This window comes from Schistocerca nitens, chromosome 9 (assembly GCF_023898315.1).
Source record: "Schistocerca nitens isolate TAMUIC-IGC-003100 chromosome 9, iqSchNite1.1, whole genome shotgun sequence".
Taxonomy (NCBI): Eukaryota; Metazoa; Arthropoda; class Insecta; order Orthoptera; family Acrididae; genus Schistocerca; species Schistocerca nitens.
This window is the reverse complement of record NC_064622.1, coordinates 437,524,047-437,536,721: the sequence shown is the minus strand read 5'-3', so window position 1 is coordinate 437,536,721 and position 12,675 is coordinate 437,524,047. Positions and strand designations below refer to the sequence as shown.

The 12,675-nt window shown below is 42.8% G+C and overlaps 1 protein-coding gene across 1 annotated transcript in view; it reads left to right on the top strand.

Annotated features, from left to right (window-relative positions):
* The first annotated feature begins 323 nt into the window (after positions 1-323).
* LOC126204301 (uncharacterized) overlaps positions 324-12,675 on the top strand; it is a 36,779-nt gene continuing 24,427 nt past the window's right edge. The window contains exon 1 of the mRNA XM_049938688.1: positions 324-359. Within this exon, the coding sequence (XP_049794645.1) occupies positions 328-359 (32 nt within the window). The 5' untranslated portion in view covers positions 324-327. The remainder of the gene's footprint in view (positions 360-12,675) is intronic.

Genomic DNA, 12,675 nt, shown 5'->3' with positions numbered 1-12,675 from the left:
GCCTGCAATTAGAAACCGAGGATTGCTGTCAGAAAGTGTTGTGTTGTGTTGTTGCAAGACAATGCCCATCTGCATACTGCTACTCATACTGCTGAAATGCTCCAGAAACTCAAATTTGAAGTACTGGATCATCCTCCATATTGTCCCAATCTTGCCCCTTCTGACTATCACTTGTTTGGTTCACTCAGACAGGCATTAAGGGGCCGTCGATTTGCCTCAGATGAAGCAGTGAAAGAAGCAGTGCATTGCTGGTTCACAGCTCAACCGAGAACCTTCTTTTGTGAGGACATCAGGAAGCTTGTACAACGATGGACCAAGTGCATTGAAATGCAAGGAGACTGTCGAAAAGTGATGTTCTTGTAAGTTTCCTATTTGATTACAATAAAATTTTATAACTACTTTGTGGATAATAATTGACTTACCCTCATATATCAATTATCATTTTTTCCATCTTTATCATACTGCAAGTATTTTCACCAGATGTGTTTTGCTTTTATTTTTGAATCATCAGCAGTTATTGTCATGTAATCACTGTGTACATAATATTTTTTTTTACATTTTGTTATTTAGTGAGTAAACTGTATACCAAGTAGACCAAAATCACAAAGGAAAACTATTTTTTACCTATAAATTGCAAAACTAGAAATGTCAACAATATTAGGAAAAGGATACATTGCTACTCACCATAAAGATGACACGTTGAGTTGCAGATAGCTACAACAAAAAGACTATTACTCAGTTACCTAGGCCATCTGGAGCCTCCGCTTCACCACCAGCTTTATTAAACTGCACAGATAGGAGTTATCTTTATAACACATTCTCTGTTCCCAAAATTATGCTGGCCTCAAACTACAGTAATTTACTGTTCCCACACCCAGTTTCCACCCCCTCTGTCCTATCACCACTTCCCTTTTCACATTCCCCACTCCATTGTATGCTGCCTGTCCTTTCCCCTTCCCTGCTTCCTGTTTTTTCGCCTACACCCCACCTCCCAATGCTGCACCCAGCAATCTCGTCGTCAGGCCGTGATTTAGTCCCTGCAAGCCCTGCCACAGAATGCTTCCCCCCCCCCCCCCCATACCCTGCTATCCCTCCCCCTTCCCCACCCCATTTCAGATTGATACTTACATGATAGTTGCATTCCGGTCAGAGATAATGTTGTTGATACAGTATTCCAACCTGGAGTTTCCATTGTTTGAAAATGTAGAAATGTACTGTTTATCCTATGTTTACGGAATAAACATCGGTGAGTTGTGTAAAGCGAATCACATCTGGTGTAAAACACTCTTAACTTCCAGTATGCTTAAGATAGAAAACACTGATAATCCATATGTTGCTTCACAGTCTCGAAAAGCATTATTTTAAAGGCTAATTGTATCTTTGTCTTCCCCATTGTCCATGTTTTGCATCCATACAAAACCATTTCATGCACTGTTCATATTTTGAAAATGGTATGCTGTGGGTGGCCACCATTTTCACCTTGACACTAAGACAGTTTGTGATGTAAATAATTCACTGTATGTTCAAGTCTCTGTATAGGACTGTTTCTGATTTCTGCGTGAGTGTTGTCTTTCAGTTCCACAATTGTGTGTAGATGTGTAGCATACACCCTGTGTTTCAGGAACCCATAAACAAAGTACTGACAGACTGATAAGTTGGGAGATCTGCAAGCCCACAAAATGTCCCCATTCATTGAAATGCTGTGGTTACCAAACACTCTGCACGCCACAGCCATTGAAATATGAGCTCAATGAGATATGTCTCATCTTGCTGAAACCAATATTTGTTTGCAGGAAACTGTTAAAGTTCAGGTGCGAGGAATGTGTCAACCCTGGCAGTATACCACTGCGATTTGACTGTGGTTGCTCGTCCATGTTTATTCCCAAAAAAGAAAGGGCCTGTTATGCTCATTGAAGAGACGTCCACCACACTGTGACATTCTGGCTATGTAAGGGGTGCCGACGGAGTGAGGATTATTCTCACACCAGTAATGGCAAGTCTATTTGTTGACATAACCACTGAGATGAAAGTTTGCTTTTTCACTCATCCATAGCAAATTTAAGAAGCCTTCGTTGTCCCTAATTTTAATGAACAGTACAACAGAAAATAATTTGGTTTTCATAATTGCTTTTATTTAATTGTGGCACAAGCTGTATCTTATCTTCTACTGTTGCAACTTTAAATCATTCTATAAAAATCTGTGTACACTACTATTGGACATTCTCACTACAGTTGCATTTTGCTCCTTCTCTGTTTGTTCGTGTGAGTGACAACTTCTATGTCTTCCTGGCTTTTTTAGATTAAGTGCACTACCTGTTGCTTCCAAGTTTTTCACCCACAACTTGACTGCTTGTGCTGATGGTTCAGGGTCATTCCATCTAAGGTTGAAATGATGACAGTATTTCTGTCTAGCAGCACTAACACAAACACTGTTTTTGTAAAAGGCCTTCACAGCCACAGCACATTCAGGCCCTTTCCAGTGCTACATTTCAGCAAATGATGTACCTACATGAAACATATTACAAACATTCAGTGTTGCCAATAATATGATGAAATGTATTACAAACATTTAGTGTTCCCAATAATATCATTCCACTTTTAGAGACTAATCAAAACAACCCATATTTTCTGCCACCTCTGTATGATAAATTAACCAACGCACAAGCAACGTAATCATTGACCATTTTCACGATTTTGACCGAGGGAAAGTCATGCTTCAGCAGTCTTCTGTGGCAAATCAGTATAGAAGATGTCACAGAATCAGCTAAGCAAAAAGTCTATGCAGTGTGTACCTTTACTTATATGTAAAAGCCAACTTTGGAACTTTCCTGTTTGCGAGACCACCTGTACCAGATTCATGTGTCGATTTGTAATTCTAGATGCACATAGTTTACTGTTTGCGTCATTCTGCATGTCTTTCATTGATTGTATCAGTACTCATAACATATTTTGTAACTAACATATTGTTGTACGTCTAGTTTTCCCTTCAAGAGGAGTATATATCATCTACATTTATCATAAATTAACTCTACCTTCTTGTTTGTTAACAACTATAATTAACATCAAAAAGTTTTAGGAAGCTAGTTATTTTCACCACAAGCTGCCTTTCATAAATCTTGTTTCACGTGCTTGCTTCAGTTCATGTAGGGAACTAGTAATTTTTTAGCCCAACAGATTAAAAGACAGTCAGCAGGTTTACTTTAGTTTAAAGTTATTTCTTCACAGTCCAGTAATACATTGCACCAGTCACAATGCAGTTTCATTGTGAATGCTGGATAGCCTGATGTTCGTAAGTAGCAGGGAATCACCCAGACTACTGTTAAAGGATTGGAAACTGCTGCAAATCAGTGTGTTGGGAGAGCTCAAACTTATGTACCTGGGGTACTGGTACCAAAAATACCTCAGGTACTGTTCTCTCCTGTGGATCCTGCCTCTTCTGCAGGAAGTATGGGATCTGTCATTAATCATCCATTTGACTGTGAGTGACATGTCAGTGACATGTCAGTGTTGGATCTAGGCATCCTGTACACAGTAGACAGGAAACGAGGGAGGACTCAATGTGTTATAATGATCCTCTTAACCAACAAGTTCAGAGTACTGTCTTTCACTGAAACTGAGCCAGTGGGACTCACATTACCTGTTTTGGGGAAATCTGCTTTGTCTGTTTCAAGAGGAAGCAGACACAAAAGGATATGGGTCTAATCATTGGCGATTCAATCATACAGTGTATAATGTTACCACTTAGGGAAATGGTGACTGGGTGATGTAATTGAAAACTACAGGAACCATCAGTTCAATTATACAGAAGTTTCCTATTCCTACGGTGATCGTCAGTGGAGACTTCAACCATCCAACAGTCAGTTGGGAAAATTGCAGTTTTGTTGTTGGCGTGTGTGACAAGACACCCTGTGAAATGTCATTAATGCCATCACTGAAAACTACATAGAAAAAGTAGTTTGGAACCTCACTCATGATGGAAATGTATTGGATATAATGGCAACATATAGACCTGACCTCTCTGAGGATTTCCGCAGTGAAACTGGTATCAGTGACCATGACACAGCTGTGGCAACATTGGTTACTAAAGTACAAAGGACAACTAAAACAAGTAGAAAGGTATGTGTTTAGTAAAGTAGGGAAAAAACAATAGTGCCATATTTGAATGAGGAACTCCATCACTGGACATATGTAAAGGCTGTTAGTGACAAAAAAGTTATTACCCAATCACTCACAAATGAGACATGAACTGAAATTGAAGATAGCAAACCAAAAGATGAAATTATTAAATCCATTGTCAAATTTTCTTTTATGAAGGAAAATCTTGGTGAATGGTCCCAATTTAATCCTCATTCCATTGAAAAGATGAATGACATAGGTATTTGTGTAAGTGGTACTGAGAAACACTAGAAATTGTTAAAATTGGATAAAGCTTCAGGGCCCAATGGGATCCCTGTTATATTCTATATGGAATTTGTAGCAGAGTTAGCCCCTTTTCCAACTATAACCTATTACAGATCCCTTGAACAATAGACCATGCCCAATAGTTGGAAGAAAGCACCGGCCACAGAAGAAGGATAGTGGAAGTGATCCACAAAACTATTGTCCAATATCCTTAACACCAATTTGTTGTAGAATCTTAGAACATATTCTGAGCTCAATCATAATGAAGTATCTTGAACAGGATGACCTCCTTCGTACCAACCAGCATGATTCCAGAAACATTGATCATGTGAAACCCAACTCGCACTTTTCTCACATGACATTGAAGCTTTAGATTAAGGCAGTCAGGTAGGTGCAGGATTTCTTGACTTCTGAAAAGCATTTGATTCAGTGCCACACCCACACTTATTGTCAAAAATATGATTACATTTTGTATCAAGTGATTGGATGAGGATTGAGGATTTTCTAGTAGTGAGGACGAACATGTTATCTTGGATGGAGAGTCATTATCCGATGTAGAAGTGACTCTGGGTGTTCCCCAGGGAAGTATGTTTGGACCCTTGCTGTTCATGTTGTATATTAGAGGTTGTGCACAATGTTAATAGTAAACTCAGACTTTTTATGGTTGATGCAGTGTATATAATGAAGTACTGTCTGAAAGAAGCTGCATAAATATTCAGAGCCTTATAAGATGCCAAAGTGGTGCAAATACTGGCAACTTTCTTTAAATGTTCAGAAATGTAAAATTGCTCACTTCACAAATGTAGTATCTTATGACTATAGAATCATAGAATTGCCCAACTCATACAAATACCTGAATGTAACACATATTGCCGGCCGGAGTGGCCGTGCGGTTCTGGGCGCTACAGTCTGGTACCGAGCGACTGCTACGGTCGCAGGTTCGAATCCTGCCTCGGGCATGGATGTGTGTGTTGTCCTTAGGTTAGTTAGGTTTAATTAGTTCTAAGTTCTAGGCGACAGATGACCTCAGAAGTTAAGTCGCATAGTGCTCAGAGCCATTTTTTGTAACACTTATTATGAGAAGGAAAGTTGCCATTCACCATGTTGCGAAGGCACAACAACAAGATTTTCACACTTAAAGCTTTTGGTCAGTGGCCTTTGTCAACAAAAGACACACACACAACTGCAGTCTCAGGCAACTGAAACTACACTGGTTTCAGGTCCCTGGGTCTGCAGTTGTGTGTGAGAGTTGCGTTTGCGTGAGTGTGACAAAAATGCCATTGGCCAAAAGCTTTAAGTGTGAAACTCTTTTTGTTGTGCCTATTGACGACTCAGCATCTCCACTGTATGGTGAGTGACTATTTTCCTTCTCATAATGTTGTTACTTTCCATCCTGGATTTTCCATTGTTTGAATGTAACACATTATAGGGATATGAAATGGAATGATCACATAGACTTAGTTGTGGGTAAGGTAGGTGGTAGACTTTGATTTATTGATAGAATACTGGGGAAATGCAATCAGTCTACAAAGGAGATTGCTTAAAAATCATTCATACAATCCATTCTAGGATATTGCTCAAGTGTGTGGGACACACATCGACTCGCCAGGGTAGCCGAGAGCGGTAACATGCTGCTTCCTGGACTCGGGTAGGCGCGCCGGCCCCGGATCGAATCTGCCCAGCGGATTTATGACGAGGGCCGATATGCCAGCCTGCCTGGATGTGGTTTTTAGGCGGTTTTCCGCATCTCGCTAGGTGAATACTAGGCTGGTCCCCATGTTCTACCTCAGTTACACAGCTCGCAGACATCTGAACACATTCACACTATTCCATGGATTACACTCGACGCAGACAGTTGGGGTACACCAATTCCGCCCCGGGGGTACGGGATGGCGGCAGGAAGGGCATCTGGCCACCCCTTAAACATTAACATGTCAAATCTGGTTAACGATGGCTGACCCTGCGTAACTACGGGACAAGGCTCAAGCGATGGAATGTGGGACACACATCATATAGAACTAACAAGGGATATTGAACCTATACAGAGAAGATCAGCATGAACGGCACATGTGAGTGTGTGATAGAGCTGCTGCAGAAACTGAACTGGCAGACTCCTGAAGATGACATACACTATCCCAAGACAGCTTGCTCACAAAGTTTCACCAACTGGGTTTAATTGATGACCGTAGGAATGTACTATAGTCCCCTATGCATCACACACACAGGGATCATGATGACAAGATTAAATTAATTACAGAATTCACAGAGGCATTTTTACCATCATTGTTCCTGCAGTCCATACCTGATGGAATGGGAAGAAACCCTAATACAATGGGATGTATCCTGTGCTTTGCACTTCACAGTGGTTTGCAGAATATTGATGTCAATGTGAATGTAGGTGTAAATGTAGACGTAGATGCAGAATGTGATGTTACTGTATGCAGGCACATTGTTATAGATCATATGGTGTGAGAGGAGCCCTATTGTTAATTTTGATACCAAAAATATTTGAAGTTAATACTGTGATAAAAACAGCTATGAACTAAACAGATCAATCAGAAATATGTAAGCATAACATCACCATTAAATATTTTGATACATAACATTTGTTTCACAAACTATATTGAGCCAAATGTACTTGTTGGAGATGATGATTTGTCCGTGTTTGTATGTGGTTATAGTGCTGAACTTTTGGCAAGATATACAATTACGGCAACAAAATTATCACGCAGTCTTACTCGATTACAGGTTCTGTAAATTTAGCCAACAGAATTGTGTGTGAACAACGTTGTCCTTCATATGAACATTCCCATTTACTCCATTAATTAAAACTTCCAGGCTAAGAAGCCGTAGGTGAACAGTAGAAATTCTTCCTCCTGACATTTCATTGCCAACTGTGAGCATCATCTTCACACTAGAAGATGTTGCCCACAGATGGCAACAAAACATCAGGAGGAAGAATTTATGTTGTTCGACCATGGCCTTTCAGTCTGGAAGTTTTAATTAATGAAGACGCTGGCCACGAAAGCCTACACATTAGGTTTCCCATTTACTTTTTTTTTTTTTTTTTTTTCCAGGCATTTCTATTATGGTTTCATGTGGTGGGCTGTATCATCATGTTAGTACCATAACAGCATGTGTCTGAACTCTTTTGATACCTGTTGTCATGTCTAGTTGATAAGGGCCCCAAAAACCGGAAAGGTACTCTAGAATTTATCACACTAAAATCTTATACGTTATTTCCTATGAAGCTGCATTGCACTTTCCCAGAACCATTCCAACAAATGTAATACTTCATGTGCCCTTAACTGCTACTGATTCCATGTGTTCATTCTATTTTGTGACTGTTCCTAGAATTAACACTAAGTATTTAAATGATGTATTGTCCTCCAGACGTTCACCACTAATATCAAGTGAGATGGAGGACTTACATTCTGGAGGACGACAGTTCTCAACTGTCTTCAGCCATTCAAATTTAGGTTATCTGTGATTTTCCTAAATTTCTCCAGGCAAATGCCAGGATGGTGCAAAAGCAGCCCTTCTTGACTAGCAGAGGTGACACATTTTTCAAATGGCTGTCTGTGGTCGTCTCAAGAAGCCAAAGTTTGCTCTCCTTTAGACATTACACTTTCTTCTGAAGTAACAACAGTGGCAGAATATGGAATGGTGTTTTTGATTTGGTTAGTGTTTTATTCCATGTATTACATGTACAGCAATTAACTTTAATGTTGAAAATGTCAATACAGTAGCTCTGGACCTTATTTAAGAGATCTGCAATCCATTACATCAACAAAATTATTGATTAGCAAGTCAACGTATTTTACACATTTTGGTTTAGCCCCACATCAGATGCATGGAAAAACAGAAATGAGAGTAAATATACCAAAATAGGCATTGTTACACATGGGAAATATCATGCAGAAAGCTGTAAAAAAACTGCTGTTTCTAAGTGACTCATCACATAGTTCATGCAGTATCCATCATCAGTGCTAACCGTCATGACACAGTTTCAAGGAAAACAATTTTCACCTCCAGTTTCCACTGATCAAAGTTACAAGTCTGAAAATTATGAGTGTTATTCAGAAAGTAATCTGTGAAAGCATTACAGCTGATATCTCAGTGTTAAATAACTTGCTGTGACTATATAAAGGAGGCAAATTGACTGTCTTTTTCCCATCATTCATTACATGCAATGAAGACAGAAAATCATTAATATTTGTAGGAAGTACTCTCTGCACATGCTATACAGTTGTTTGTGGAGAACACAGTGCGACTTTTCAGTGTGGATAGAAATTTCACCAACAGAAAGTACAAATGATGTACAAACAAAAATTCTGTTCCATTCTTTTGTTTGGCTACCAGTTTAGTCAATAATTAGCATAAAAATTAATTTTTTTTTTATATGGAAGACAGACAACATGGAAGACTTGCTAGTTCATACTGACAATACATTGCAAACATGGGGTTGCCGCTAATGAATACGCGGCGGGACCGAATGGGAGTGGCCCGTGAACAAACAAGATTGACCAACTCGAATGGAAGGACAAGCACAACGACAGACAACCAAGCAAGACACCAAGATCAACAACAAAGTATTAAGCAATGGGGTCACAAGAGATAACCTCATGAAATCGAAACAACGTCCACTCATAAACAGGAAGTAAGCACACGCAATGTAAACACGATGTCTGCAAGCGAGATATCAACAGATTCAATGCAAATACCAGACTGCTTCACTGAGTGAGAGGCAGCTGCCTAAATACACGACAGGGTATGTTGCTATTGGCCACTGGGACCACATGCTCCACAGTGGTGCCCTCACGTTAGACTCGGGGCCAGAAGCACGCGCAGCCACAGCTTATGGTGCGACTGCTGCAGAGACCTCTAGTGGTCATAGAGTTCCATTCCGTCTGGCATGGATCTGAAACCCACGGCGCTCGGTATCAGATCCTTCCTCCCTGAAACTTGTACGTAGGGGCGAAAACGCCCTGGATGTTGCCGCGGTGGTCAGCAGATGGGAGAAGACACGGACTCGTCAACTGCCGATGTCGGGGAAGAAGGGACGTCCGTGGTGTCCATGACGGCCGACCATGAGGCCAGGGCGTTGGGGTACATGGGCGGAGCTGGTTATGATGGTGGTGCTCCAATGGTTTTGACGTCTGCACTGATGTTACATGCTGCCCATGGGCCGTGAGAACCATGGCGATCATCCAACCCACCTTGCTCTTGTACACACGGGCGCACATGGCCCAGCTGGGGGCGTAATGCTGAGAGGGCCAGGAGCGGGGGTGGGAGGGTGACAGCATCAGCAAACGGAGCAGGGTCTGCAGCTGTCACCCATGGAGGAGCTCCACAGGACTATGTCCGTCAATTGACGTGGTGCGATATGTGCTCAAGAACAGGATGAGGGCTGACATGGTCGGATATGTTTCGACCGCCTTTGTCAACTGTTGTTTAAATGTGAGGACAAGTCTCTCCGCCACGCCATTGGAGGAAGGGTGGAAAGGTAGGCTACGAATATATTTGATACTGCTAGCCTGACAGAAGTCGTGGAAGGAGGATGCCATGAAATGAGGGCCATTATCGGAGGCCAATGTGTGAGGCAGGCCCTCAATGGCGAGAACCCGGGCCAGGGCCATGAGTGTGGCCTCTATGGTGGTGGATGCCATGTGGATGACATATGGATATTTGGAGTAGGCATCAATGATAAGTAACCACATGGAGCCCAAAAACGGGCCCGCAAGATTGAGATGGATGTGATCCCAGGGCCAGCGAGGCACAGGCCAGGGTGCGAATGACTGAGGGGGGGCTTTGCCTGGTGACGCGCACACACAGTACACCTGCGAACCAGGTGGTCAATATCACCATTGATGCCGGGGCCAATACACGTGCTGGTGAGCCAAAACTTTCATGCAGGACGTACCCCTGGCGCCTGCAGTGTAACAAACTGAGCACATGATGTCGGAAAGCCGGAGGGATGATCGCCAGGTGGGCATCTGACTCTGTGGCCAACAGATGGACATCATTGTCCACAGAGAGCCTGTCAACAGGTGGTGCCAGGGGCTGAAGTCGGTCCGCATCTGACGAGTAAGATAGGAGGACCAAATAGCCGAGAACGTGCTGCAAGATAGGGTCTCGGCGTGTAGGATCGGGGCCTGCTGGGAGAAGTGGAAAAAGCGTCCACGTTAGCATGGTGGGTGGTGGGCTTATACGGGATGGTGTAAGTGTGATTCCATAAATATAATGCCCAGCATTGGAGATGTTGATCCGTGCTCTCTGGAAGGTGAGAGTGGGGTCTGAAAAGCATAACTAAGGGTTTATGGTCCATCAGGAAAGTGAACTTTGCACCCAAGAGATAGATGTGAAATTTTTGGATGGTGAACACTATCGCCAGGGCCTCCTTTTCAACCTGAGAGTAGTTCCGTTGTGCTGGGTGTTAATGTCTCAGATGCATAAGTGATGGGCTGCTCTGAGCCATCGGTATTTTGATGTGTGAGGACTGCCCCAATGCCGTATGCCAATGCATCAGTTGCCACAACCAAGGTGCAGTCTGGAGATAAGGGAATAAGGCAAGGGGTTGACTTCAGCATCGTCTTTAAACGGAGGAAAGCCTGGTCACATGCAGGAGTACAATCAAAAGTCACCCCTTTGCGATGCAAGTAATTGAGGGGTTCAGCAATGGAGGCAGCTTTAAGTAATAAGTAACCTTTCCCAAAAACACCTGGATAAGTTCTTGGGACAAGGAAGGGCCTCAATGGCCGCAACATTGCGATCTGAAGGGTGGATGCCATCTTTGCTAAGCCAGTGGCCTAAGTATTCCACTTCCGGTTGAAAAAACACCACTTGTCCAGCCGATAGCGTAAACCCGCAGATTGCAGAACATGAAATAAGGCACTGAGGTTGTGCAAATGTTCCTGGCGGGAACGCCCGATGACAAAGATGTCATCCAGATAATTCGTGCAGGCTGGGATAGGCTGTGTAAGCTGCTCAAGGAACCACTGGAAAATTGTCGGTACTGAAGAGAGACTACAGGGGATGCGCTTGGACTTGTATAATCAGAAAAGTATGTTGATAACCATTATGTTCAGGGAATTGGCATCCAAGCATAACTGGTAGTACGCCTTAGCCAGGTCAATAGAAAAGTACTCTCCCCCCCCCCCCCCCCCCCCCCGCAAGCTTGGCGAGAAGGTCTTCCTGTCGGGGAGTGGGGTAAGTGTCTACTAAGGACTGAGCATTGACAGTAGTGCCGAATTCCCCACACAGCCGAAGGGACCCATTGGGTTTCCGTATGACCACCAATGGCATTGCCCAAGCACTGTATGTCACAGGCTCGAGCAGGAGCCGAGCAACTATCTGCTTGACTGCTGGCCATAAGGCCACTGGAATGGGTCTGGCCCGGAAAAAGCGAAGCTGTGCGTCCGGCCGAAGTGTGATGTGCACCTGAAAATGTGTGAGACCTGGTAGTCAGGGAGAGGAAAGATAAGGCAATAATTGTGGATGGGGCTGTAGTCAGCTACCGTTGGCTACTGTAAACACATACACTTTATTTGAAGAAATAATTTTCAATAGTCATTTTAAGGGAATTTACTACACTGACAACTGAAAGCCTTGCTAAGAAAGAATTCCAAATTATTTGTTGGCTGAAGACCACAAGCAACTTCAGAGTACTCAACAGCTGAAGGCCTGAGTTACAAGTGAGGAAGGCAGTTACACCTTCGAAATGGCATGTAACCTCAACAGGCAGCTGCACATGGATGTCAATCAAAAACTGTAACAAGCTGTAGTAACAGCTGAAGGCCTTATTAAGAAAGAATTGAAAATTATTTGACGGCTGAAGGCCACAAGCAATGTTACACACAATTAACAGCTGAAGGCCTGATTAAGAAAGGATTGAAAATTATTTTTCGGCTGAAGGCCACAAGCAATTTCAGAACACTCAACGGCTGAAGGCCTGAATTACAAGTAAGGAAGGCAATTACACATTAAAACAACCAGATCTCAAACAGTGGAGGTTTCACTACTGGATAAGGTTCACTCAACTTCTAATGGGTTCGGTCATCAGCTTCAGCCCCTCAGTCTGACAGTGCCTGCACGCCGCCAGCGGTCCCAGCCTGCCCTCGCGCTGCGGACCTCCTTGCTGCTTCGTCCAAAGCAGAACTGCCTCACACACACACAATGACCCAGAAATACAAGTGGTCACACCAAAGATAGTACTACAGTACTGGCTATCGATAAATGCTGCTGCTGCCACTCACGGACAAACAATACTAGCAA